Genomic DNA, 26,586 nt, shown 5'->3' with positions numbered 1-26,586 from the left:
AATACAAGATCTTATTGAATACAAAAATTCTTATGTTTTTGTGAGTAATTTTTTGTCCATTTATATAATTAATGTTCGGCATATTATATAAATTTATTCGTATATATAAAATACTAAAAAATAGTTATTTAAAGGTAGGATACAACCTTGGCGGACTTAGCAGCGGCGTTAATTTAAAGTAATGCAGCGGCTTTCTTTTGAGTGGCATATTTGAGAATCATTTTCGACAAAACTCATTTAACACGTATTGAACCAGTTGACTCATTTGTCATAGACATGCATTTGTTATTTTTCAGTTGTACCAGTTGTATATTAGTTTTCCGATTGTGTGGTGTTATTTAACTTTGTAAAATAATTCGTTCAAAACAAAATACATTAAATATTTTTTTTTTGTTTTCGGTTCGAGTTTTTTTCTTAGCTTCTTGTAATTTGTGTTTGTCTTATTTACTACATGTTCCTATTCATTACTGGTTATTTCCAACATTGGGTGAAGGAAACTGATTAATTAAAAATATATACCTACATATGTACACTTTACCTCAAACGTTGAAAGTGTTTACATATGTATACACATATATGTTTATGCGTCAAAATACTCGTGAATCGAAATTGCACTTCAGATGTTTTAAAGCCAAGTCCGTACGCATATGCGCCATATAATACCTGACACATTTTGTTCATATGTGTATAAGTATGTACCTATATCAGTATCCCACCCAAAAATGTTTAAAAAAAACACATTTCGGTTAAATAATTTATTTAAAGCATTGCTAGTGATTCAGTTATTAAATCAATTGATTAATAAAAGTGAAAGAAGTTACCAATACCAGTAAACGTATAAATAGTTCATTCATAATATAAAAATTAAGGGAAATCAAATGTGTTCGAATGTGTGTCTAAATATAAGAAAAATAATAGCATTGACAAGTTAATTCCTGATATTAATACACTTACATATGTAAAGCCAGTTCCTTATCCTAAAATATTTAACATTTTTACTGAAGAATAAAAAAGGTGTTTGTGCTAATGATGAAAAGTGGTTATCAGAGGAAACTTAGCGCCTCGTAATTTGTTAAATATTGATGAGTTGTATAGGGCGTCCATAGTGCTTTCGCAAATTCACCGGGGAGTCCGTAGTTCTTTCGTGTAGAACTGCTTTGTGGAATATGAAATAATATTGAGGAGATTTGTTCTATTTGTTTTTTATTGTCTAAACAAACAGCTACTAAACGCACACTATTGACACATGAAGAGCAAACTTCACATGAACATAGAGAAAGGTGGTATAGGTTCGGTTTGCCTTCGATTTAAATGAGCCGGTCCAGTCACATTTGTTTTTGAGAGTACATATGTGTATGGACATAGTATGTATGTATAAAAACTGTTTAATAATTGAATTAAGATAGTACACTACAAGACAATTTATTTTTTAAAAATTATTTTAGAGAAATTGAAATTATATATTTAGTTTACTTCTGCATTTTTGTTGGGATAGATATGAGATCTTATTTAATTTCAGTATCCATTTTAAAAACGTAAGATATGTAATTTCGATGATTTAATATTTTTTTTATTTTTTCAGTTAGAATTACAAATTTACGTATTAAATAAGATAATTTATTCGGGTTTGAAAATCCTTCCTGCGCGTTTGATAATCATATTTTTGTTTGGTAAATTGTTTTCTCTCTGTCACGAGAAAATATTTCGAAAATGGCATTACAACATCGAGAAGTTGGAGTCAGGGATTTCGTGCTCCTTGACCAAATAACAATGGATAAATTTATGAACAACCTAAAAATAAGGTAAATACACAAATAAATGCTATGATAATTAATTACATGTATATCTAGTATACATATTTATGTAAATAACTGTAAAACCAAGATATCCATTAGTATAGAAAGCTTTGTTAGATTCAGCTTTTTTATTAAAACATAATGGAACAAGTAAGGCAACCGAAGTCCGGATGTAACCATTTTATTCTTTTGCAACTTGAACAGTTTTTATTGAATTTAACAATTTATAAGTTTTATCCCGTTTTATTAATTGCTTCTTGATTTGTGTACTAGAAACTGAACGAATCAAGTGGAATTTAAAATTGTGCTAAAAAATATTCAAATAATATACATACATATGTGTGATATGTGATGTTAACTAGAGCAAGAGGCTAAATTTAATGTATTGGGTTAATAAAGAAAACGTCAACCAGAGGATTGGAATTCATTATATTTGGAATATGAGTCTTTGGCCAAGGTATAGACCATTTCCATTATAATTAGTAGTTTTTAAGAAAATGTCTCCATTTAGTTTCATTAAAATGTCAGACATTTTGTGGAATCTGACTGGGGTAAATACAGGTGGAAAAAAGGAAATCATATTCGGCATAAAACTTGTTATTGCCTAATTTTCATTCAGCTAAGTCACATATTGGCCAATGTATGTGGTACAAAGTTACCCGGAAGCTCGAAAATCTTTATATATACCTAATATAAAGATCGAGTCTTAGGGAAGTATTTGTCGGATTCAGGTTATTTTTGACAAAGACATACTATGTATTAGCAGGAGAAGATTCACTCTGAATTTCAATTATATATGTATGTATGTACATATCTCACACATTGACCGACGTTTTCAGTTGTTGTTGTTTTAACGGAAATTCAATCCCCGTTGGGATGGTAGATGTCATTTGTGTTGTCGTCGATGTCATCTAACGGTAGGCCCAGGAAACGTGCTGTTTCGACGGGGTCGGACCAAAGGGAGGAAGGTGTTAGATGGGTAAGGTTTGTAGGGCATGCAAAGAGGTGGTCAGTGTCATGCGGAGACTCGTTGCATGCAGGACATACATTGGGTATGTCAGGGTCTATTCTGGATAAGTAGGAGTTTAACCTGCTACAGTATCCAGAACGAAGTTGCGCAAGGGTCACACGCGTTTTTCGCGGCAGCTGGAGCTCTTCGTCTGCGATGGGTGGTGGTTTGACTCCAAGAACGCCATTCACGGGGAGGGAGTCGGTGAAGGTGTTGATGGCTCCGTTGTGAATGGCGGTCAGTACCTGTCGAAAGTTAGTTGCGTCCGAAGTCCGGTCGGCGTACTGTACGAAGTCGTCGACGTAATCCAGGAATGACCTTTTGATGCTCCTAGGAGGCGGTTCCGCTCCAAGCAGATGGCTGCAAGGGTAATTTCTGCGAAAGCATCCCAGCAGGAACTGCTTGGAGAGGAGTTCATTATGCTCCTTAACCGGGAGCATAAGCGTCTCACTGTGGAGGTGTTCAATGGGAGACATCAAAAGACATCCTGTAGTGGTCCGGAGTGCAGTGTTTTGACAGGTCTGTAGTTTCCTCATCTGCGTGCCACTGCATCCAGGCGACCATATGGGAGCTGCGTAATTGAGGACCGGCCGGCCGATTGCCTTGTATGTTGCCAACAACGTTTCTTTGTCTTTTCCCCATGTGCTGCCGGCTAGCGACTTGAGGATTTTGTTGCGGCTCTGTACCTTGGCGATAATCGCGGTCGTATGAGGAGAGAAGGAGCATAGACTGTCGAATGTTACACCTAAAATCTTAGGATTATTGACAGTCGGAATTTTGACGCCGTCGACTGCAATGTTAAGCTCAAGTCTATACTCCTTCGTCCAGTTTGTGAATATGGTCGCTGTGGATTTGGTGGGGAAAGTGTGAGATTTCGTGCAGTGAGGAAACGAGAAAGGTCGGAGAGGTAGCTGTTTACCATGCCATCGATTCCATTGCCCGACGCCAATATCGTGCAGTCATCAGCGTACGAGGTTATGGAAACTCCCTCTGGTGGTTGCGGGAGTTTCGAGATGTAGAAATTAAACAGTAGTGGGGAGAGGACACCACCCTGCGGAACCCCCTGTTTAATTCTTCTCAGTTTAGATGTTTTACCTCGAAATAGTACGGATGACTGGCGACCGCTCAGATAGTTCATGGTCCACCTCTTTAACACTGGAGGGAGCGTAGTTGTTTCGATGTCCTGCAGTAGCGTTGTGTGATTGAGGTTGTCTAGTTGAGGCCACGAACCATCTAGGCGTTTATGACGCTAAATGCTGTCGTGGTGCTGTGTACTTTACGGAATCCATGCTGGTGGCTGGCTAGGCTCAGGTGGTGAGTGAAGGTCGGGAGTAGCAAGGCCTCAAGTGTCTTCACTACTGGGGAGAGGAGAGTTATCGGTCGATAACATTCCCCTTTGTTGGCGGGTTTCCCAGGTTTCAGTAGTGGGACCACTCTTCCGACTTTCCACACATCGGGTATTTGAAGAGTGGTCAGCGACAGATTGAGGACCTTGGTGAGATATCCTACTCCCGCCGAGCCTAGATGCTTTAGCATTAGCATGTTGATTCCATCAGGGCCAATGGATTTGGATGATTTTGCTTTGTTGATGACACCCTGAACCTCCTCATCGGTGAAAGTAAGTGGCGCGCCGTCCTTTGGCATTTTGCGCAGCCGTCGGTTAACACATCGTTTAGCTTTGTCTACCGAAGGATGCAGTTTTCGGTATTTTACTGGGGTCCACATATGCGATACTTAGGGGCTTGAACAGTTTTTCCCTCCTCCTGCTTCGATTTAATAATAGCTTATTATGATAAAACCAAGACATTGTGGAATATTCGGAAATTCCGAAATACATTTATCTAGTAATAATCTCAGGTTTTCGTTAATAGTCACAGTACATATGTAGAAAAACCCTTGTAGATGAAACTATAAAATGATTTTATTGACTGTATTATTGGTAGTTACTGTTTTGATATTGAATGACAATATACATATACACATGTACTATCCTATACAATCTTCAGGAAATTCGAATATTGACTACGAAAATGAGGCTTCAACAAAAAACTTGGCTTTTTATGGAAAAATTTCTAAAAATATCTTTTGTCCGTAGTCTATAAATAGTACTTTTTATGTTTTTTATGATAAAAACATAAATAAAGTTAATCGGTTTACGACTTTTTCCGTAATCCCATTCCCAACGCCGTTTAACGGTTGCAGTTAAAGATCTCGCGTCAACCACTTTCAATCATATCCTTATACATACCTATTAATAAAGACAATAAAAAAATTAATACGTCTTCGTGAATTTCCCCCTAAACAAATATATCTAAAAGAGATTCATTCATAAATTCCCAAAGCAATTTCTAAGTTTGGGAAATACGATTCTAAAGAATTATTTAATAAAAGTTTATAATATTGCTGTTCCAGAGGCTCCTGTTTCTTGCTGTCAATAACAGTAGCCACATCTGTTTTCACCAGCTCTGCGAACTGCACTAATTCGCCGCCTAGGCTGTTCTCCAAATCATCTTCGTAAGCACTGACCATACTAAAGAATTTTTCCAAAATCTCTTCTGTTGTAAGAGATTTTAGTTGTCGAAATGTCGACAAACACTAGTCATTTTATGATATGCTTTCATACGTTTAGTTAAAGAAAACAGTACTTTATCAATAATGACAATAAACACCTCAAATTCAAATATTTAATAGATAAAATCGTGTCTATGCTACTCCAACTCCCATATACTACACACATATAATGATTCTTGTTTTTCTAACAAACCTTATGCCGAATATGTCAGTCAGTGTATAAGTTATATATGGTATATACGGTGTATATTAAAAATTTCTTAGATTCTGATCCCTTGGTTGAATTTTAACATCTTTCTGGCTTGTTTTAGTTATCTTTTTAATCTAAAAATAAAAATTCAAAACTCATTTGTTTATCCCGTTATTTAAATTTATTTGTTTTTGCTGATTTAAATTCTTATTAAAATAATCAATAACAAGAAAAGAAGGGCTAAGTTCGGGTGCATCCGAACATTTTATACTCTTCCAACTTACAAGAATCAAAGCCAGGAAAATACTTTATGGTGTAAAACTCAAACTGAGGATCGTAATCCCTCATTTTTATATATGCATATACTATATATGTATGTATAAGTCCTATACTGACAGGGTTGTTAGAAAAATGAAAAGTGTTATATCGTCACCTTTAATGCAAAATACCGTATCATCAAAAAAATCAAAATTGAGTTTGCTTGATTTCGTGAAACAAAATGAAGTATCAACACTCATGTAAAAATAGAAGAGTATTCTTTTTTTATCACGAAGTTGGCCTTGATTTATTGTTTATCCTTTTTTTATTGGTTATGTTCAATTTGCTTTGGTTAGGTTAGGTTAAATGACTGATCAAAGACCGCAAGTGGTGGACTCCTGTGTTCGAACTGTAAATTAGCAAAACAGTTAGTAGCTAATAGAAGGATTGTGTTCCACTTCATCTTCTTCCATATAGCTTCTGCAGATGGCGTTTGGTAGGACTCCCACCTTACTGCGTGAACGCCAATAGGGCAATGACCCGTTAAAAGCCCCAAAACCAGGGAGAGCCTAGCCTTACTGAGGGTAAAAAGGTGCCAATGGTGGCCCAGCGCTGACCAAGCTTCCGCGAGACCCAGCTATTTGGTAGTGGAACACGAGAAGATATGGGACCACCGATTCGCTCCCATTCTAGCGATAATGTTTCTAAGATGCCTTTTCTTTCTAGCTCCTTAGCCAATGGTGGCCCAGCGCTGACCAAGCTTCCGCGAGACCCAGCTATTTGGTAGTAGAACACGAGAAGATACGGGATCACCGATCCGCTCCCATTCTACCGATAACGTTTCTAAGATGCCTTTTCTTGCTAGTTCCTTAGCCAATGGTGGCCCAGCGCTGACCAAACTTCCGCGAGACCCAGCTATTTGGTAGTAGAACTCCCCCTCCGTGAAGAAGCTCGCTCTCCTCCAACGGCTTCTTCCCAACCATACCTTTTTCCGGTATATGGGTATAGAGGAGCCGCCAGAGTTCGGTTTAGCGACTCCATGATCCAAGTGATCTGGTATGAAGTCAAGGTGAGTGAGGATTTCCGAGTATTTAGACCCGTGTTTTTTAGGAATTCAGCAGCCTAATCTTTTGCACCCTCAAAGTTTAACGATAACCAAGAAGAAATGGCAATGCAGGACATAAAAGCTTTGATTCTAGCATACTATCATTACTTTTATAATTAAACATTATCTTCATTTTGTGGCTTAAAATAATTAAATTTTTTTAGTACATATGTACACATTAATAATATAAATAACATGAAATATGGAAAACTTGCAACTGTTTTTATTGAGAATTTAAAAAAAAGAACATATTAATGTTAATTTTTTTTTAATTTTTATACAAATTTAGATTGATCATAAGTTATTTTGTTTTAGAAATGAAAATTCAAAATAACGTAAGACACCTGCTATAATATTTTCATTATTTTTTCTTTATTTTTTATCTAAAAATATTTATAGTTTCATGTTAATTCAGATTTGAAAATTTTGTTTCAATATCTCAAGAAGTTTTCCTTTTATACGGTACGGTACCTACGATAAGTGATGTTACGTTATTTTGCATTTTAGGTGACGATATGTAGTATATGGCAGTTGGGGTAGTATCGACCAGATTTTATCCATAATTCCCAATACCAAATACTATTAACAAATCATATACTAAAAACCAATCATATACTCGTAAGGGCAATTCACAATCTGATGCAAATGGTCTTGCATATTTGCAATTGCAAATTCGCTGTACATTTTGTTAGTGTAAAAGCAAAAATATGTCTCGCTCATTTGCAATTGCAAATATGTAAGACTATTTGCTCCAGATTGTTAATTGCCCTATAGAGTAAAGTTAGCCAGATGTACAAAAGTCCTGATATTAGTTATATCGGAGGAGTCAAGTTTTCGCTCAAATTTATCTATTTTAGGCACAAAGATACATTGTTATGAGTAAAATATGTTCTGAAATTTTCATTGAGATAACTAACATATTGACCGATATATGCGGAACAAAGTCACCAGGAAGTTCGATTATCTTTAGACTATATTAGGTATATGGGGACCAAGGGAAATACTGGTCCGATTCAACCCATTTTTGACATACAGACAGAGTAGTACTATCCCTATATATATCTCAGTCATTGTCCGATATTTTCTAACAAAAGTCAACTATAGGTACTGGGGTCCATATACCAAATAAAATTTGGTACCTAGGGGCCTGAAGAGTTTATGTTGGATTTGAATAATTTTTGGTCATAAGGTCGCATACACTAAAGGCATTAATCGTACAAAGTTTCATCCCGTTATATTATTTGCCTCTTGATTTGTGTACTGGAAAGTAAAAGAATCAAGTGGAATTTAAAATTTCTAAATGTCTGATTTCGCTCATTTTCACAATGTGACATACAAATATGAAAAGAATGACACGTACTAAATTTTTGTCGAAATCGGTTAGACGGATTCCGAGATATTCACGCCGGCTCCAACAAAGCCTTCTAATGCTATCTCGGTAGTGAAATTTAATGTCTGTGGCGTGTTTAGTTATTGATTTATCCCACTTTTAGTAGTTTTTAACAGTATCGTTATATGGGGAGGGGGTTATCCTCCGATTTCATCCATTTTCAGACTCTCGGTAGCAGTTCTCATAAGATTTGTACCCAGCAAATTTGGTTGTTGTAGCTTAAGTGGTTTAGGAGATATATACTAATGTGATCAAATTTATACTTCGTATGTTTTTCGAATCAGTAAATTTTTTTTTGTAAGTTGGTAGTACTGTTAGTGACATCTATCCTAAATTTCACGTCAAAAAATTCATTAGTATTTGATATACGCGTCGTTTTGTGAGGTTCTATTTTTTACTATGTCGGAATTTATGGAACAAAGAAGCGCGATGCACCATCTCATACTGCATTGGTTATTCGTGATCATTTCGCCACATTTTCAACTAATATCGGGCCGCAACCAACGCATTCACTTCATTTACCTTCGTGTAACTTATGGCTATTCAGCAAATTTACATAACCACTCCGAGGACACCGTTTTGACTCAATTCAGGATATAAAAGCTGAATCGTAGAGGGCTCTGATGGCCACCACGACAGAGGGTTTTTCCAAGTGCTATGATGACTGTAAAATTCGTTGGAATAAGTATATTGCAGAGGGAGAGGATTACTTTGAAGGTACCTCTTGTGAAAATGAGTAAAATATGAGTTAGTTGAAAACTTCTAAAAATGCGATAACTCACTAAAAAATACGCTGGCAACATTAAATTTATTTATTTATGTCTTACATAATTGATTGTCTAGATTTATTAATAAAATATTTATAAATAAGTATGAATGTTCTTTTATGTGTATTTCTATATACATAAAAATGTATGTACATACATATATAATGTTCTTACATAATAGATCAAACGATAACAAATATTATCATATAAACTTTATTATATGATTGGTCCTATCGAATGTTTTTATTAAAATATTTATAAATAAATGTGTATGTTCTTATGTGACTATTTTTTATTTAAACACGTATGTATGTACATTATTAATGTTCTTAGATAAGAGATCGACGATAACAAACATTATCGAATAAACTTTTAAATTATCTAATCGCACAAGCGTTCTGCCATATAAATTAAAAATCAATTGCAAATCACCTGTAGGATCGTTAGATTACTCTAGAACAATTGTATTCAACTACACTCGTGGCCACGCAAACCTTACCACAAAACATTTTCAAATATAGTATATAGGGTTGTCAACCTTTATAGCGGTACTTTTTGCCGTATAGAAATTTTTTATTTAGAAATAAGTTAATGACATGTTATTTATCAAAAATTTTTAAAATTAAAAACAAATCACATTCAGCTATAGATAAATCAATTGAAAGTTTGTGAGCTTTACAAAATGAGCTCGAAATGTAAGAGACTGACAACCGATGAAAAAATTATATTTTATATTTTTTTAAATTTAATTGAAATTAATGTTTTATTTAATTTTTTTTTATTGAAACACGAAGTTTAGTCGCTGTATTACTTTAAAAACAATAAAAATCGGCCGATTTTGTATAAGCACAGAAAAGCTAATTTGTGTTTTACTCATTGAACGTAAAAAATTAAAAACTATAATTATAATTAGATAATATAATTAAGTTTACTTATGCTTACCTAAAGCGTACAAAGAAAAACCAAATTGAAGAAAATCCCGAACGAACGAAAAAGTCCGAAAAATAAATTAAGAAAGTATAGTGGTAAGGTTTGCGTGGCCACGAGTGTATATAGCGCTGCCTCATATGTACATACATATATATATATCTACTAAATACATATTCGTATAAATTACTTTGTATAGACACTAAATTTTTCACTTAGTCTAATCAGTAATTTTTTGGCCATGTAAATATGTATTTTGCTTATTAATGACAACAAATAGTATGATATGATATTTTACAGCTAACTTAGAAGTATTTCATCAAGTTCAAATCGAACTGATTGAAATACCTCGGTTAATAATGTTTGAACTTTTAGGTCGTAGTTCAGAATTCAATAAAAAATCGTGACATCTTGCAGATCAACGTCATCATTTTCAATTCGCAATAAAAATATAAGAGCTGTTAAAGTACATCACTATTCCTTTCCTTGAGAATATTTACCCACAACTGAATTTAATTGCCTCCAGAAGGTAACATTTATAATTTAAATTTTAATGAATGTTGTTAAATTTCTATCTATATCATATCATATCTATATCATCAAGTCAAATGTATTTTTATTCTTTAGTTACATATTTAATGTATAGTGTAACCGCTTTTGTGAAAAAAATCACGAGCTTCTAGATTGTATGGACTTATGCGCATGCTAATTCGTGTTCCATCTGTAAAAAACATAACAGTATTTAGTAAACGCCACCCTTCATTTAAGTCAATTACGTCTGCGAATTTAGTATGCATTGTATAATTAACGGTGTAACTAAAGCCAAGAGTGGTGAAACATGGTGAACAAAGCTACCATAAATCAAATTTCAAGCGTAATTTGTATACAAATCGTCCCATATTGAGTCAATTAGTACGTGCAAGGCATAATAATACTTAGACACTGAAAGAGGTATTACTTATATTGTTTAGGATTTAAATTCAAATCTTTCATTTCGAGAATGATTCGAAGTTATAACCATAGTTAACAGATAAAAGTTAGATTTGATCACGAATTACTTAAAAATTATCAAAATTATTGTGTTTTATGAATTAATAGTTTAATATCTTCTTAAAAGAACATACTCAAGTCATATTTTAGCTTGCAATTTTTAACACCAGTATATTTATATACTATGTGCTTGATAAAATTCAATAAACCAGACATAGCTTACATACATACATTATAAAATGAAGTCATATTGAATTGATTCCTTATCATTTTCCTTATCACTTTAATTATTATACGTATAAGTCATACATTGATTACGAGTTTTTATAGAGTTTTGCACAATTCATTTCTACCAACCAAATTTATATTTCAGCAATAAGTAGCATCAAAACATATTAAGGGTTGACTTAAATACAACTTAAATGTAAAAAATATATACCTAATTGGGAATGTTTTATGTGTTGATATCGTGTTATCTATGAAATATCCAATTAATAATGAAAAAATTCTGATTTGTAATCATAAACGTAAATATCAATAGGAAATACACACTTTGTCTATTTATGTACATTTATTCATTGAATAAAATGGAATTGAAACATGTATGTAAAATACTGCAATATTTTTTCTTTACGCTGTTCTAATTTAGCACTTAAAATTTATATTAGCATATGATGACTTTAGTTCCAGTAATGTGTGGATTTTTTACAGTCATTGCATTAGTAATTATTATGTACTAGTTGCGTTTGATTACTCACAAATAGCAAATTACGTCACCATGTTGAATTTATATATGTATTACTTACTGAGAGAATGAAATAAAGAAAGAGAATGATAAAGAAATTGTTTAGGAGTGGTTCTTACAAGTGTTGTATAGTTATTGCACAGCTTATTCATCAACATTGTACGTTTGTTTTGATACTAGTTAAATTACATTGCAAGATGTTTTTTGTTATATTTATACCATTTATTGAATATGTCCATAAAATATTTTCGGTTTTGGATATTACACGCACGAACGTGGATTTCTCGATACTTTGGCTCATAAATTAATTAAATTACGAACCGAATTTGTGAATACCAATATTTAAACGGGCCATAAGAAAAACTTATTTCGTATGTATTTTTACCTTCAAATGAGTATATGAGCAAATAATGATATAATTTTAATTAAAAAATTTGAGTTTTCATAAACGTTTTGTATAAAAAAATGGGCAAAAGGAATTTCAAAATATGAACGAAGCTCTATTTTTATACCCTGAACAGGGTATATTAAGTTAGTCACGAAGTTTGTAACACCCAGAAGGAAGCGTCGGAAACCCTATAAAGTATATATATAAATGATCAGTATGTTGAGCTGAGTTGATTTAGCCATGTCCGTTTGTCAGTCTGTCCGTCTGTCTGTATATATACAAACTAGTACCTCAGTTTTTAAGATATCGTTTTGAAATTTTGCAAACGTCATGTTCTCGTCAAGAAGCTGCTCATTTGTCGGAACTGCCAATATCGGACCACTATAACATATAGCTGCCATACAAACTGAATGATCGGAATCAAATGCTTGCATGAGTTATTGCTCATAGAAAAAATGTAATATCGGAAGAAATTGTTCAGATCGGCTCACTATAGCATATAGCTTCCATGCAAACTGAACGATCGGAATCAAATGCTTGCATGAGTTATTGCTCATAGAAAAAATGTAATATCGGAAGAAATTGTTCAGATCGGCTCACTATAGCATATAGCTTCCATGCAAACTGAACGATCGGAATCAAATGCTTGCATTGGAAACTTCCCCATTTGACGTGGTATCCTCACGAAATTTGACATGGATTACTGCTTAAGATAACAATATAATCTCCGAAAAAATTGTTCAGATCGGATTACTATAGCATATAGCTTCCATACAAACTGAACACATAGTTACTAAAAGAAATGCACCTGTGAAGGGTATATTAGCTTCGGTGCAGCCGAAGTTAACGTTTTTTCTTGTTTTGATAAAAAATGCTGCTGATATCAAAATCTGTTTTCCAAGTTTTATTTCAGCAATTAATAAAATGATTTCGGATATTCGTAAAATAAAGATAATCTAGCTGGCTGACACAATATCTAGATATGCATACATACATATATAAATATATCTATAAAAAATATATCAAAGTATATCTTTTAGGAATATTTCGACTATCATGAATATATAGAAAAGTAATTAACCTACAGCTAAGGTATTTGAAGCATGGTTAACCTGGTGGTTATAACTTTGAAAATATTGGCAAAGAAAGTCGAAATTATTTAAAGAAGAAAATAGCGTCTACGGGGAAAGTCATCACTTCGAACAATGAGTTTTATGCCTCTTATAGCGTCATTGTTGTATTTCAACGATTAATTTCCAGCGGTTATTCCTTGTTTGTTTGCAATGGGTATTATTGGTACTTTTGTTCTTAGTTGCTGTACTATAATATTTATTTAAAATATCATACCTTTCATAAAATAATTTGATTGCTGTTACAGGTTTCAAAATGGTCATATATATACCTACATCGGTGAAGTTTGTGTATCCATGAACCCATATCGGCAAATGAACACATATGGCCCTGATGTAATAAATATATATAAAGGTCGAGAGTTATTCGAGAATCCTCCCCACCTTTATGCTGTCGCTGACGCTGCATATAAGATTTTAAAGCAACGGCATCAAGATACTTGTATCCTCATATCCGGAGAATCTGGTGCTGGTAAAACTGAAGCGTCAAAAATTATTATGAAATATATTGCAGCCGTTACTAACATACATGGGCAAAACGAAATTGAAAGGCAAGTACTTTTTATTCATTGATAAATCGTCAGCTTATATGTTTTCTTAGTAATATTCTGTTCATACTGATAAATTTATAGAGTGAAGAATGTGATATTGCAAAGTAATTCAATCCTTGAAACATTTGGAAATGCAAAAACAAATCGGAATGATAATTCCAGCCGATTTGGAAAATATATGGATATTGAATTTGACCATAAAGGAGACCCTGTGGGGGGCATAATTACTAATTATTTGCTAGAAAAGTCTCGGGTGGTGCAACAACAACCGGGAGAACGCAATTTTCATAGTTTCTATCAGGTAAAAATTCCGCAGCGGAATGAATCGAGTAATTAATTTATTACTTCTTCACAGCTCTTGCGTGGTGCAAGCGATAGCGAATTGCAACAATATAATTTATCAAAAGATCCTAACAGATATCATTATATGAATCAAGGCAGTATGGACATACTTTCTGAAAAAGTAGATTATAAAAGCACAAATAATGCTTTTAAAATACTGGGTTTTTCTACTGAAGAACTGCAAACTATATGGCAGATTTTGGCAGCTATTCTACATTTGGGAAATATTGAGTTTCAATGTATGAACTGATGAGAAATTTTTGAAATGAAAGATTTAAAAACGTTAACATTTTTTGCCATGGATTTATTTCCAGCAATCGAAGATGATCTAGTTATAAGCAACAAATCGCATTTACAATTTGCTTCCAAGTTATTGCAAGTAACAGAAAATGAGCTTTCCAATTCGTTGACAACACGAATTATTGCAGCTGGTGGTAATGTTATGCAAAAGGAACATGATGCCACGCAAGCTGAATATGGAAAGGATGCTTTGGCTAAAGCAATATACGACCGTTTATTCTCTTGGATTATTTCCCGGATAAATCGTGCAATCCTCTATCGCGGCTCGAAAACTCAAGCACGTTTCAATTCAGTTATTGGAGTTTTAGACATTTACGGATTCGAAATTTTTGACAACAATAGTTTTGAGCAGTTTTGTATAAATTATTGCAATGAAAAATTACAACAATTGTTTATTGGTTGGTTTAAAGAATTCAGACTTACCATATCATTTACTTTCATTTTCTTTTAATTAAATTTATGTATTCAACAGAGCTGGTTCTTAAACAGGAGCAGGAGGAATACCAAAGAGAAGGTGTAGAATGGACGAAAATTGAATACTTTAATAACGAAGTAAGAAAATTAAAGAGTGATTTTATTACCTCAGTTTTATATTTATAAAAATGTATATACCCATATATATGAGTAATATCACGGGTTTAGTTCACAAATACATTTTTCCCTAAAATAGTTTTTATAAAGAATAGCCAATTAGTTAAAAAAAAAATTAACCCAAATGTACATTTCATGGAATTAGTTATTTAAAGAAAACAATGTGGCTTCTGTTTAGCAACTTCACACTTCGTTATGTGCCATATGGCTCAATAAGGTTTAAATTGGGCGAGTTTCCAGGCCAATCCAATTCCAGGCGTTAAATCTTTAGATCGTTCAATGTGTTGGCCAACTAAAAATAAAAAGTCGAATAAGATTATACAGTCAAACCTGGATAAGCGAGAGTTCAAGGGAGCACAATATCATTCTCGCTTATAGAGGTTTTTCGCTAACCCGAATGCGATAAAATAACAATGTTATTTAGTTCCAGGCAATAGAATAGGCACAATATTTACAAGAAAACAATACAAAAACAATTGTAGGAGGTTCCACGAAAGTTAAGAATGAGCCATAAAATAGCAGATGTTAAATTTTGTAATTTGTTTTGTCATTTGTTACTGTATGTGTGTACCTTTTATATATGTACGAGTATGTATTCCTAATGTAACTATAGTTCCTCCTAAATAATATACATAAATAAATAAAGCTTGACTGTCGCTTATAGAGGTATAGATCAGTAGCAATCTCACTTACGGAGGTTCATGAGGGAAAAACGACTCTCTCTTACAGAGGATTCTGTTTCTCGCTAATAGAGGTTTTGGTAGCTTAAAATGACGGGTCCTGGCTATAACTCTCACTTATAGAGTTTTCTTACTAAACCAGTTCTCACTTACCCAGGTTTGACTGTATATACCAATATTGTATGGATGTTTTATACAATACTTGTTTTCAATCTAAACTAAGCCGTTTCTGCACGATGCAGTGTCATAAGCGATCCGTATAAGTATAATGTTCTTCAATTGCGGGTACTTAACAATTGTTAACCACTGTCGCATATTTTTGTGATTATAGTGTCCCCAAAAGAAGTTAGAAAAAACAACCCAAAAAAATTTATTTTTGAGAAAACTTAATTTTCTTTACTACACAATTATCCTGGAACCTCTCACTACCTGAACTGCGCACGTAAATCAAATTTTGTGACCTTAGCAAATTAAATTTGCTTTCTTTAGACCAGATTATGTTATCAGTAATTTTAGTACTTTTTTGTCCAAGAAACTCGTGCAGCCGTCGGAGTATGATTTTGGAACTTAAATCCACTTAGTGAACATTTTGCATCCCCTCACTTACAGAAAGTGCACTTTTCAAGCCGTCGCTTAAACTTATTCGCTGCACGACTATAACTGAACAACGTTCAACTCAATTTTCCAAAAAATAATTCATATTAGATCTAGTAAAAAATTTTCGAAATTTACAGTAATATAGCTCTACAAAGTGGTGGTGCGTTTTTATTGACCGCAAGTGTACTTATACAGTAAAAGGTGTTACTTTCATTTTACGTTTATTACGATCACTTGCCATGTATAACAACCTAAAGTGTCAATAATATAATTTCAAGTTTTCCACATCAAAACATAGAATATAAGTGGTATTATTAAGTATTGGCCAATTCAGCATTTCTCCTTTAAAGCTAAATTATTATAACATTAATTATAGTAAAGATATCTTTTAACTCAGATAATATGCGAACTCATTGAACAACCACATAAAGGTATGATAGCTATAATGGATGAGGCTTGTCTGTCAGTGGGTAAAATCAACGACGAAACACTGTTAGGTGCAATGGATAAAAATCTTAGCACCAATCCTCATTTCAGCAGTCGACAATTGAAACCAATGGATAAGGAACTCAAACATCGGGAAGATTTTCGAATAACACACTATGCGGGTGATGTCATTTATAATATCAATGGATTCATCGAAAAGAACAAAGATACATTGTATCAGGATTTCAAGCGACTATTGCATCACTCCAAAAATGTTAACTTGAGCGGAATGTGGCCCGAAGGGGCCCAGGATATAAAAAAAACAACGAAACGCCCCCTAACAGCCGGGACGCTTTTCCAACGATCCATAATAGATCTTGTGAAAACTCTTTTGAAAAAAGAACCATTTTACGTTCGTTGTATTAAACCTAATGACATAAAGAGCCCCACCGTGTTCGACGACGAACGTGTACAGCACCAAGTTCGCTATTTAGGATTGCTAGAGAATGTGCGAGTTCGACGAGCTGGTTTTGTGCATCGTCAACGGTACGATAAGTTCTTATTGCGCTACAAAATGATTTCTCAATATACATGGCCGAATTTCCGTGCCGGTACCGACCGTGATGGTGTGAGAGTTTTGCTTGAGGAAAAAGGTTTCGGAAGCGACGTAAAATATGGACATACAAAAGTCTTCATACGCTCACCTAAAACATTATTCGCTCTTGAGCAGCAGCGAAATGAAATGATTCCGCATATTGTTACTTTGTTACAAAAGCAAGTGCGCGGGTGGATTGCACGTCGGAATTACAAGAAAATGAAGGCTGCACTTGCTATAATGCGTGCATATAAAACATACAAATTACGATTTTACGTACAAGACCTAGCTCAACGCTTTCGTAATGCCAAAAATTTTAGAGACTATGGTCGGAGTATCCAATGGCCACAACCTCCATTAGCTGGACGAAATGCAGAACCTCAACTCCAACGCATTTTTAACTATTGGAGGGCTTTTATGATCCTTCGTAAATATCCACGAAGTGAATGGCCGCAATTGCAATTACAAATAATTGCTGCAGCTGCTATAAAAGGTCGTCGATTACATTGGGGACAGCAACGCAAATGGATTGGTGATTATTTAGCCAACTCGCAGGATAATACGGGTTATCAAGCCTATACCACCAACGTTAGAAACTTAAAGAATAGTGAATTATTTAATAATATACTATTTTCGTCATTCGTTAAAAAATACAACAAACATAATAAAACTGCTGATCGTGCCTTTATTGTAACAGATTCGACAATCTATAAACTGGATGGTGCTAAACATAAATTTAAAAATATGAATCATTCTTTATCCATTAAAGATGTAAGTTAATATTAAAACTTATTAATATTATAGAGAAATGTGTAAAACAATTTTTAAGAAAGTAAATAATTATTAAAATTTACTTATTCTGAAAATTATTTGATAGAAATTGGTTAAATAATGTTTTTTTAAAACACTTTTCATTTAATTATCGCTTTTGGATACATATTATTCATTATATTATATTCCCTTCTCTAGTTAACATCCATCAGTATTAGCCCTGGACGCGACCAACTTATTGTTTTCCACTCTTCCGACAACAATGATTTAGTTTTTGCTCTGAAAAGTGAAATCTCTCAGTTAAGAGATGATCATATTGGTGAGCTTGTGGGTGTAATATGTAAAAAATATATGGAGTAAGTATTAGTATGCACATTACTGCGAAGTACTTACTTGATATTTTTTAAAACCCTATTAGCATTTGTCAGCGAGAACTGCGTGTGGATGTTAGCCCTACAATTGCCTGCCGTTTGGGTGGAAAATCACGAGCAATTACAGTAAAGGGTGAACCAGGAGTTGAAAATCCAAATTTCCGACATGTAGCGGGTAATATTATTTTTGAAGTTCCACCATCTTATTGCGTTTAGGAAGTTCTTGATTTGAGGTGTGTCTATGTATATGCGATTTAAAGTTAAAACACTTTTTTATGTGATGCATTTTTTACATACATGTGTACATGACTAGCTTTATATTTAATATTTATTATTTTAAAGTAAACATGACTAATTAAAACTATACTTTATACAATACGGAATCATACAGCTCATTTACGCAATTTTTTTATTTAATTCTTCGTATTCAATGGTTTCCTTATGATATGCTCGCCTTTATAAAAGTGTTATTAGTAAAAAGTATAAAATCCTATTTTCTAAACAACATTCTTATATATCATGACAAAGAAATATACCAAAGTGTACATATGAAGCTGAATGTACAGAACTCAATAATTATTTCACAAACCAGTTGTATGTAGAATATTAACGCTTTAACAATCTTGATCGACTCTATAAATGGTCTTGAATACATATGTAGATAAAAAAGTATATGTAATTTTTTGTCCACTAGGCTGCAGTTCACGACTATAAAATTGTATATTAATTTAAATGTTGTACTTAATTCGTGCCATCATATAAATACTTATGAATAAGATAGCAATTTATTAATGGAATTTTTTGCTGTTACAGCAAAGCTTTCTAAACCAACAAAATTAATATTTAAAACATATCTACAACTATTTTTTAAAAGAGATTTCGATGAAACGAAACGTACATAAAAGCAATAGAGTATTCTACATTTTTTATCCATCAGTATGCTTTTAAATATATTTTTATATTATTTTAATATGATTGTATGTATATATACATGTTTTAAAGAAAACCGTCATTGGATGACATGCCTTAAGCAATGTTGCATATTGTAGTTAAGCATTAAAAATGTTTTAGGTGTTTATACCTACATTTGTATGTACACTATAATTGATTCTAAAATTTATATAAAGAACTATGAATTATAATAAAATTATATTGCTATATGATTGGGAAAAAAGTTGTTGATTATTTATTTTAATATATATAGTACATACATATACATCTTGTTAATAATTATTATTTCGAAATTCGAAAAATGCGAATTCCCCGCCGCTTACCCTAAAAGTGCTAGTAAAAACATGACTCCAAATTAATCGCTATTTTTCGCATAAGCCACAAATAGTAACATTGATAGTGATTGACCACAATTAAAGGAAAAAAATCATTTGATTCTTATATTTTTATAAGAGTGCATATTCGTAAGTTTTGACCTGTATGATATCTTCTTATCAGCCAGTATCTAAAGTATTTTGAACCCCTTCATTGTTGTCTTCTCTTGTTTTTTCGATTAATTTGTTTCCTTTCACTTGTAATTCTGCGTTGCATTTCTCCTTGTTCCGTACTCGCTTAAACCCGTTTGGTATTCCGCAACCCGTTACTTTAAACGAATGAAGCCTTTTTTACTCATATTCAACGTTTTTTGATGTACATACGCAAGAGTGATAAATACAAGATTTCGACTAAGAAATTGTGCTTAAACAACGACATCGCGGTTCCTCCTGAAAGTGGTCGTTCCTTACCTTTTAGAATTAAATTTAGGAATCTAAATATAAATAGGTGGTGTCTGACCTATTTCGCAATTTAACTGCAATATGCACATACACATATACATGTTAAATTAGTTGTGCTAATGCTTCAACATACAGTGGGTCAATAAAAATAAAAACCTTTCGATTTTTTAGTTTAGTTCAGAGTTTGTATTGTGAACATATTTTTGTCAGAATTTAACATATTGAAAAATAAAATACATATATTCAATTTAGGCTAAAGTTAGTTAGATTAGTAGGCTGTTTTTACATACATATAATCATATTTGTACCCAACTTTGTGGACTACTTAACATTTTCCCCTGAATTTACAAAGAAGCACCACATTGTATCTATTTTTGTATATTTGTAGACATGTACATACATCTGTATATTGATTAATTTATTATCAAATAAGACTATACAACCGAAGGGATAAAATAAGATACATTGAAGAAAATCAGGCAAATATATTTTGGTAGCGTTACAACGTACACAACATTATATTTAAAATTTAAGTTAAAAACATATCGGAGCGATTACACAATTATATCAGCATAAGCTGTTACTTTTTGACTGATAAGTTTTAATAGTATGCATATACTTACATATGTGTGCTTATTTAAAAAACAAATAGAAGAAAATTATTACGAATAAAATGTCTTGGAGAGTTCGTCATTTTTTGAAACAAGTACGTGAAAATAAAGAGGGTGATGAGCGTAAAAAAGTATTGACCCAAAACAAGGAAATTTTCAAGGAGACAGATAATTCAACTATTGATAATCAGCTTGTTACATTATCTGACTCACCGAAGAATAACGTAACTGAAAATCATAATCCGCCAACTTGTTTTGAAACCAAAGAAACTAAGAAGGATTTTGAGATTTTGTCACCCCTCAGTACAAGTTTGGAAAGTCGTTTCAGTCCCTTAACTACTTTTAAAGGCAGATATATTAACTGGAATAGAAAACATAGTGATTTGGCAGCACAACCTTGGTGCTGCATTAGTGATATAATACATTTTTGCGACAAACATGAATACCAAACGCTGAGCCTTAACGACCCCAGTCAAAATAATAAAATTGTTTCCGAGGTCAAATTTCTTTTAACTGACGGCAAAGCTCCTTTTGATCTATGTAAACGTTTTCCTGGAAATATAAAAAATCCAGAAGATTTGTGGATTTGTATTGGTCGTTGTGCTAGTGTCGAATATCATCTGAAAAAAATATTGAGCCTGTTTCGTAGACCTCTCGCCCGGTTGGTGGTTGATAAGCAACGAGTGTTAAGACAAAATTTCCACTTGGCAGTGAGTGAATTACGTTTGGATATATCAGCTCACATTAGTACAGTTAATCTATATGACCGAAATATATTCGAACATGAATTTCAACTACGATGGGAAGACAAGGTCGACTAAAGTGTGTAAAAACTAATGTTTTGTTATAACTTGAAATAAATCTCTTTTGTATTTTATTATAATAAAAGTGTTGCATATATTTTTTGGCTTATTCTATATAAACATGCGCATTAGTTGGAGTTCCAGTGACTGTTATCTAGGTAGCATTTAATATTTTGTGAAAATTTTCTATATAGTATAAAGGATGTAAAGAATATGATGGAAGTACTTTAACAAAACTTTAATTTCATTGTTGTAGTTTTTGGTACATGACGTATCGTTAGTGAAATGCGAATCCCGCGTTTTAAAATACTTCCCATCTTATGAACTCTTTCGCAATTCTCATAGTTACAGATTTTATCACAAAGAACATCTTGCTTGACTTCATCTATACCATGCAAATAATTATTATATAATTCATCCTTAAGTATTAATAAGCTACGAGGTTCTAAAAGCATTTTGAAATTAATTTCACGTGTTAAGCTTTCCTGTTGTAACGATTCAGCATCGTTGTTATATTTATGTAAACGACACTGTTTATCATTAGACCTTGTCACATTTCGTTCAATGAAATTAAGTACTGTATATGAACCACATGTGATAGTCGTTATGATTGGATGAAATAGCGGTCCATCTGTGTGAGGCATAATCCCTTGACCCGGTAAATATTCATTTACCAGGACATGGTTAGCTTTTTGGGATTGAAAAAAATCTCCATAACAGCGGAGAAATATAATTAGTACAATTGAAATAAAATATGCAATGTATAATTATCTTACTTAAATTATTAATTTTTTCCATATAGACTTGTAACCATTTCGGTATTTCTTCAGCAATCATTCCATTTGGATGGGGTACTCCACCGTAATTAATGAGGCGTCTATTAAGAAGTTGAGTCCATTTTGGTTTTGGAGCTCGCGAAATCTGAGACAAAATGCGTTTCTCCTCTTCGGATGTTATAAAGTTTGGAATATATACTGCCGAAGAGGGGCACTAAACGGTTCTAAAAGATGTTACATGTTAGCGTTCAATTAAATGTATATGTTTACCTCGCGCACTTCAAAATCCGAAATATCCATTAAACACTATAAATATCCGGAAATTATTCGAAATAAATATTTTTCATGTGTATAAGCCGGCAGACGAATACAGAGTTTACTAAATGTTTATATTTATCAGCTGACTAACGACTTCATTCACAATTGCAACGCAAGTTGTAAGCGATGTTACCGAATAATAAAAAGTACAAACATAATGGAGGGCATACACACAACAATTAGTTGGTTGATTGAGTTGGGCTAGAAATTGCCCTTGTCGCCGCATATGGCACAACTTTTAATATAATTTTGAGGCCAACTTCATTTTGAATATTCACTTCCTTGCTTAAACATGTGTTCGGAAGTTGTTGCTTTACTTATTATATATGACGCGCACTCTTGGTCAGCCGAAATAAAATGGCGAAATCGTTTGAAATCGCACGACCAACCCAAACACGATCCAACTAACACAACCAACTTCACAAAATATCAAAAAATTTTGATTTTCATCCAATCAGTTGGTACAACTCATACAACTGCCCCATATGCGTAACAATCAGTTGTACAATTCGATGAAATTGGTACAATAATTGGTGCGTGTATGCCTTCCATAACGCTGCCATTGACAGTTTTAATAGCACTAGAGTTGCTTAGAAAATATCTGTTGTAAATGTAAATCAATTGACAAAGACAATAATAAACGACTTTCATTTCATTACAATCTATATAAATAAAAATGAATCGTGAAAATGTATGTACGCTCATAACTCAATAACGCCTGGACCAATTTGGCCAATTCTTTTTCTTAAATGTTCGTTGAAGTTCAAAGATGGTTTTTACGGCGAGAAAAATTCCAATAATTTCCGGAAAACCCCTAAAACAGCCCTTTTCTTTTCCCCATACAAACGTTACAATAAAAATGAATGTTTGTTTGTTAGTAACACTAAGAGAACGGTTGAACCAATCTTGAAATTGAAAAGTTGTTTGTTGCGGATCGGGAAAGGTTTAGAAACAGAATACCTTATACTTTTATTGAGGAGAAGTCGGATAATTGAACAATTCCAAAAAGTGACATTTTCCATACACATTTTTTTCAATTTTTGTTGGTTTTGCTTTTCAATATTTTGATTTGTAAATTATTTGAATTACATACATACGTGCCGAATTATGGATCGCGGTCAATCAGCTAGCGATCGTAACGATATCACAGCACGACTTTTTAAACAATAGCTGCGATGTTTGATGGTTTTCATCTTGAAGCAACCTATGGTATATATGGTGCTGTTAGATGCTGAATGTATTCTGTAGAGTAGCAAAAAAAATGTTTGCCGCACGCACACATTCTTCTTTGGATGCGGATGGTGATTACACCAGATCAAATTGATGAAATCACTTCAGCGGAAATTCATGATTCAGAGATAGATCCAGAATTATACGAAGTGGTGAAAACCAATATGGTTCATGGACCTTGCAAACCTTACAATCCCACTTTGGTTTGTATGTTTGACAATAAATGCACGAAACACTACTCATGTGCTTTTCCTTCGGAAACGGAAATTGGGAATGATGGATATTCACTGTGAATATCGACGTTAACAACACATCGAAGCTGACAACACATGGATCGTACCATATTCGCCACTTTTGTCTAATTCACATTCAAAACACATGTCAATGTTGAATATTGCAGATTGGTGAAATCGATCAAATACGTTTGCAAGTACGTCTCCAAAGAAAGCAACATAGCGGTTATTGTCCTTGAACGATATGAGATCAGCAGTATCGAATGGGCGTGAACTGCAATAAAGCGCTTTGTAGGATATTTACTTTTGCAATTCATGAAAGTTTTCCGACTGTTGTGCGTCTCGCGGTTCCAAATTGCGTTTCACAGTTGGATCTGTCATTATTTCGTTTCACAATCTTCATGCGCCGAAACTGTGCAATGGAACCCGACTGATTATGACGCAGTTATCGAATACAAGGGACAGCCATTTCAGTTCAAACGTATTCAATTTCCAGGGAAAATTGCCTTTGCGTTGACAATCAACAGGACACAAGGAAATCGGGGAAATGCTATGTTTTTCACACGACCAGAAATACATACGTGGCGTGTTGACGAGTTGGAAACCCATCTTCTCTGTATATTTACGCACCAGAACAGAAATCAAAAAATTATGTTTATTAAGTTGCGCTACATTAAAAAAAAATTAGAAAAATCGAAAATAAATCATATTAGACACAATATAATTTCAACTTTTTTTCATTTCAAAACACATAATTTCACGCAGGACAACGGCTGCGGGGTCAGCTAGTATACATATAGTATATATTATTATTCATTACAATATATACATACATATGTAAATAAGTAATGAAATTAAAGTCGTTTATTATTGTCTTTATCAATTGAAAATGAAATTGACTTTTAAAATACCTGAAATTACCTAAGTATATTTGTTTTGGAAAAACCTGCATGATTCCATTGAAACAAAAAACAGGTCCTGATTCTGACGCTTAGCAAGTCAGAAATCTTAACTAGAAAACACTTCTCAATCGTTCCACTAAAGAGCTGAAGCATGTTCTCTGGAAATTGAGCAACAAATTTGTCATTGTCATTTTCCATAGCAATGAAAATGTGCTGAGGTTATTTTAATTCTTAAACCCGGAAAACCAGAAAATCTGATTAATTTTTATCAGCCAATCTACAGGTAATTATCTCGAAAGTATTCTAAATAATATTTTTTTGCCAGTGTTAGAAGACATACAGCTTATTGCGACTCACCAGTTTGACTTCAGAAAATTGTGTGGCACAATTGAACAATGTAATAGGTTGAACACTTCATAACTGATAAAAAATACTGATCTGCTGTGTTCCCTAATGTCCGCCAAGCATGTGACAAAGTTCGGCATATAGGCGTAGTATTCAAATTGGAGAAAAAACCACCAATGCCTTATTATTTGCTGCTAAAGTCTTACTTGCACCTTTGAGACCTGTTCGTGTTGTGGCGCATCAAGACAGTGTACTCGTCCCAGTTTTCTAGATTCTTTATACAGCAGACATTCCAGTGATCAACTCTGACTCCACAATGACGGCAACCCATGCTGATGCTACTGCACTGTTAGCATCAAGTTGCAAACCTAATACTGCTTCCAGAAAACTGCAGATGCAACTGAATGGTCCAGAATCGTGCCTCACCAAATGGAACTTTGGCATCAACACCGAAAAGTTCGTACAAGTAGTATATACCTTTAAGCACAAAAATTGTTCTCAAGTGGCTTTATACTCGTATGATCAGTTGCTCCCAACAAACACAAACGCTTTACTGGCTAATTAGGCCAAGATCCTTCCTCAGTCTTAAGAATAAGTTGCTTATTTATAAGGTAATACTTAGGCCGATCTGGACGTATGGCATTCATATCTGGGGCAGTGTAACGAATTCAAATTTAAAAGTTATTCAAGCTAAATAGAAAAAGATCTGCGTACCATAGTGGGGGCTCCTTTCTATGTGAAAAACGATGTCCTCCACTGGGATCTGAAGTTGTTCACTGTAAAGGAAACAATCGAAGAATTTAGCAGACGTTACCTCTACCGTTTGGAGCATAATGAAAATATATTTACTATTCAACTGGTGGACAATAGTTTACGAGAGTAAGAGTTCACGTAGAAGATTGAAGAGATACCGCTCGCAGGTCCTCCACTTTCGATTCAATTAATGTATACAATTTTTTTATTTAATGTAATTTTATTTGATTTTTTTATTCGTCGTACTACCATAATTTATCCCATTGTGTTTTCATGGAATTTATTTGCTTTTTTATAATGAAACAGATTCTAAATATGTATATTGAGTTTTTCCAAAAACAGAAAAAAATTATTATTGATTGACATAGTATGTAGATACATTTTACAAAGTGAAAGAA

General features: G+C 33.5%; 3 protein-coding genes across 5 annotated transcripts; 2 read left to right on the top strand and 1 right to left on the bottom strand.

Annotated features, from left to right (window-relative positions):
• Window positions 1–330: 330 nt before the first annotated feature.
• LOC120769758 (unconventional myosin ID) lies at window positions 331–18,873 on the top strand. Of its 3 annotated transcripts, XM_040096922.1 has the most exons (11): window positions 331–346; window positions 1,223–1,368; window positions 1,583–1,802; window positions 13,515–13,817; window positions 13,899–14,118; window positions 14,173–14,398; window positions 14,474–14,857; window positions 14,932–15,011; window positions 16,725–18,119; window positions 18,318–18,475; window positions 18,538–18,873. In XM_040096922.1, exons 3-11 carry the CDS (start codon window positions 1,711–1,713, stop codon window positions 18,704–18,706), a joined length of 3,027 nt encoding a protein of 1,008 aa, XP_039952856.1. In that variant the 5' UTR covers window positions 331–346; window positions 1,223–1,368; window positions 1,583–1,710; the 3' UTR covers window positions 18,707–18,873. The 3 variants fall into 3 exon arrangements, with proteins under 3 accessions (XP_039952856.1, XP_039952855.1, XP_039952854.1); XM_040096921.1 differs by lacking the exons at window positions 331–346; window positions 1,223–1,368 and adding an exon at window positions 387–691; XM_040096920.1 differs by lacking the exon at window positions 331–346 and having other exon boundaries at window positions 387–1,368.
• A 1,016-nt stretch (window positions 18,874–19,889) lies between these two features.
• On the top strand, window positions 19,890–21,728 carry LOC120769760. Its single transcript, XM_040096923.1, has one exon. The coding sequence runs from the start codon at window positions 20,891–20,893 to the stop codon at window positions 21,647–21,649; it is 759 nt and encodes a 252-aa protein (XP_039952857.1). The 5' UTR covers window positions 19,890–20,890; the 3' UTR covers window positions 21,650–21,728.
• LOC120769761 (alpha-ketoglutarate-dependent dioxygenase alkB homolog 6) lies at window positions 21,668–22,789 on the bottom strand. The gene is made up of 3 exons (XM_040096924.1): window positions 22,678–22,789; window positions 22,408–22,621; window positions 21,668–22,340 (listed from the first exon to the last, which is right to left on the bottom strand). Exons 1-3 carry the CDS (start codon window positions 22,705–22,707, stop codon window positions 21,859–21,861), a joined length of 726 nt encoding a protein of 241 aa, XP_039952858.1. The 5' UTR covers window positions 22,708–22,789; the 3' UTR covers window positions 21,668–21,858.
• Window positions 22,790–26,586: the final 3,797 nt, after the last annotated feature.

The sequence above is a fragment of the Bactrocera tryoni genome, chromosome 2, assembly GCF_016617805.1.
Source record: "Bactrocera tryoni isolate S06 chromosome 2, CSIRO_BtryS06_freeze2, whole genome shotgun sequence".
NCBI lineage: Eukaryota > Metazoa > Arthropoda > Insecta > Diptera > Tephritidae > Bactrocera > Bactrocera tryoni.
The sequence above is the reverse complement of the archived record's forward strand: the minus strand, read 5'-3'. Positions and strand labels throughout refer to the sequence as shown.

Excerpts from the sequence above, each read along its gene's own strand:
- LOC120769758 (XM_040096922.1), top strand. The coding sequence starts at position 1,711 with ATGGCATTACAACATCGAGAAGTTGGAGTCAGGGATTTCGTGCTCCTT. Across the intron at positions 14,119-14,172 it reads ATTTTCATAGTTTCTATCAG|CTCTTGCGTGGTGCAAGCGA; the intron begins GTAAAAATTCCG and ends ACTTCTTCACAG. Across the intron at positions 18,120-18,317 it reads ATTCTTTATCCATTAAAGAT|TTAACATCCATCAGTATTAG; the intron begins GTAAGTTAATAT and ends TCCCTTCTCTAG.
- LOC120769760 (XM_040096923.1), top strand. The coding sequence starts at position 20,891 with ATGTCTTGGAGAGTTCGTCATTTTTTGAAACAAGTACGTGAAAATAAA.
- LOC120769761 (XM_040096924.1), bottom strand. The coding sequence starts at position 22,707 with ATGGATATTTCGGATTTTGAAGTGCGCGAG. Across the intron at positions 22,622-22,677 it reads CGGATTTTGAAGTGCGCGAG|TGCCCCTCTTCGGCAGTATA; the intron begins GTAAACATATAC and ends AGAACCGTTTAG. Across the intron at positions 22,341-22,407 it reads GGAAAAAATTAATAATTTAA|ATTTTTTTCAATCCCAAAAA; the intron begins GTAAGATAATTA and ends GCTGTTATGGAG.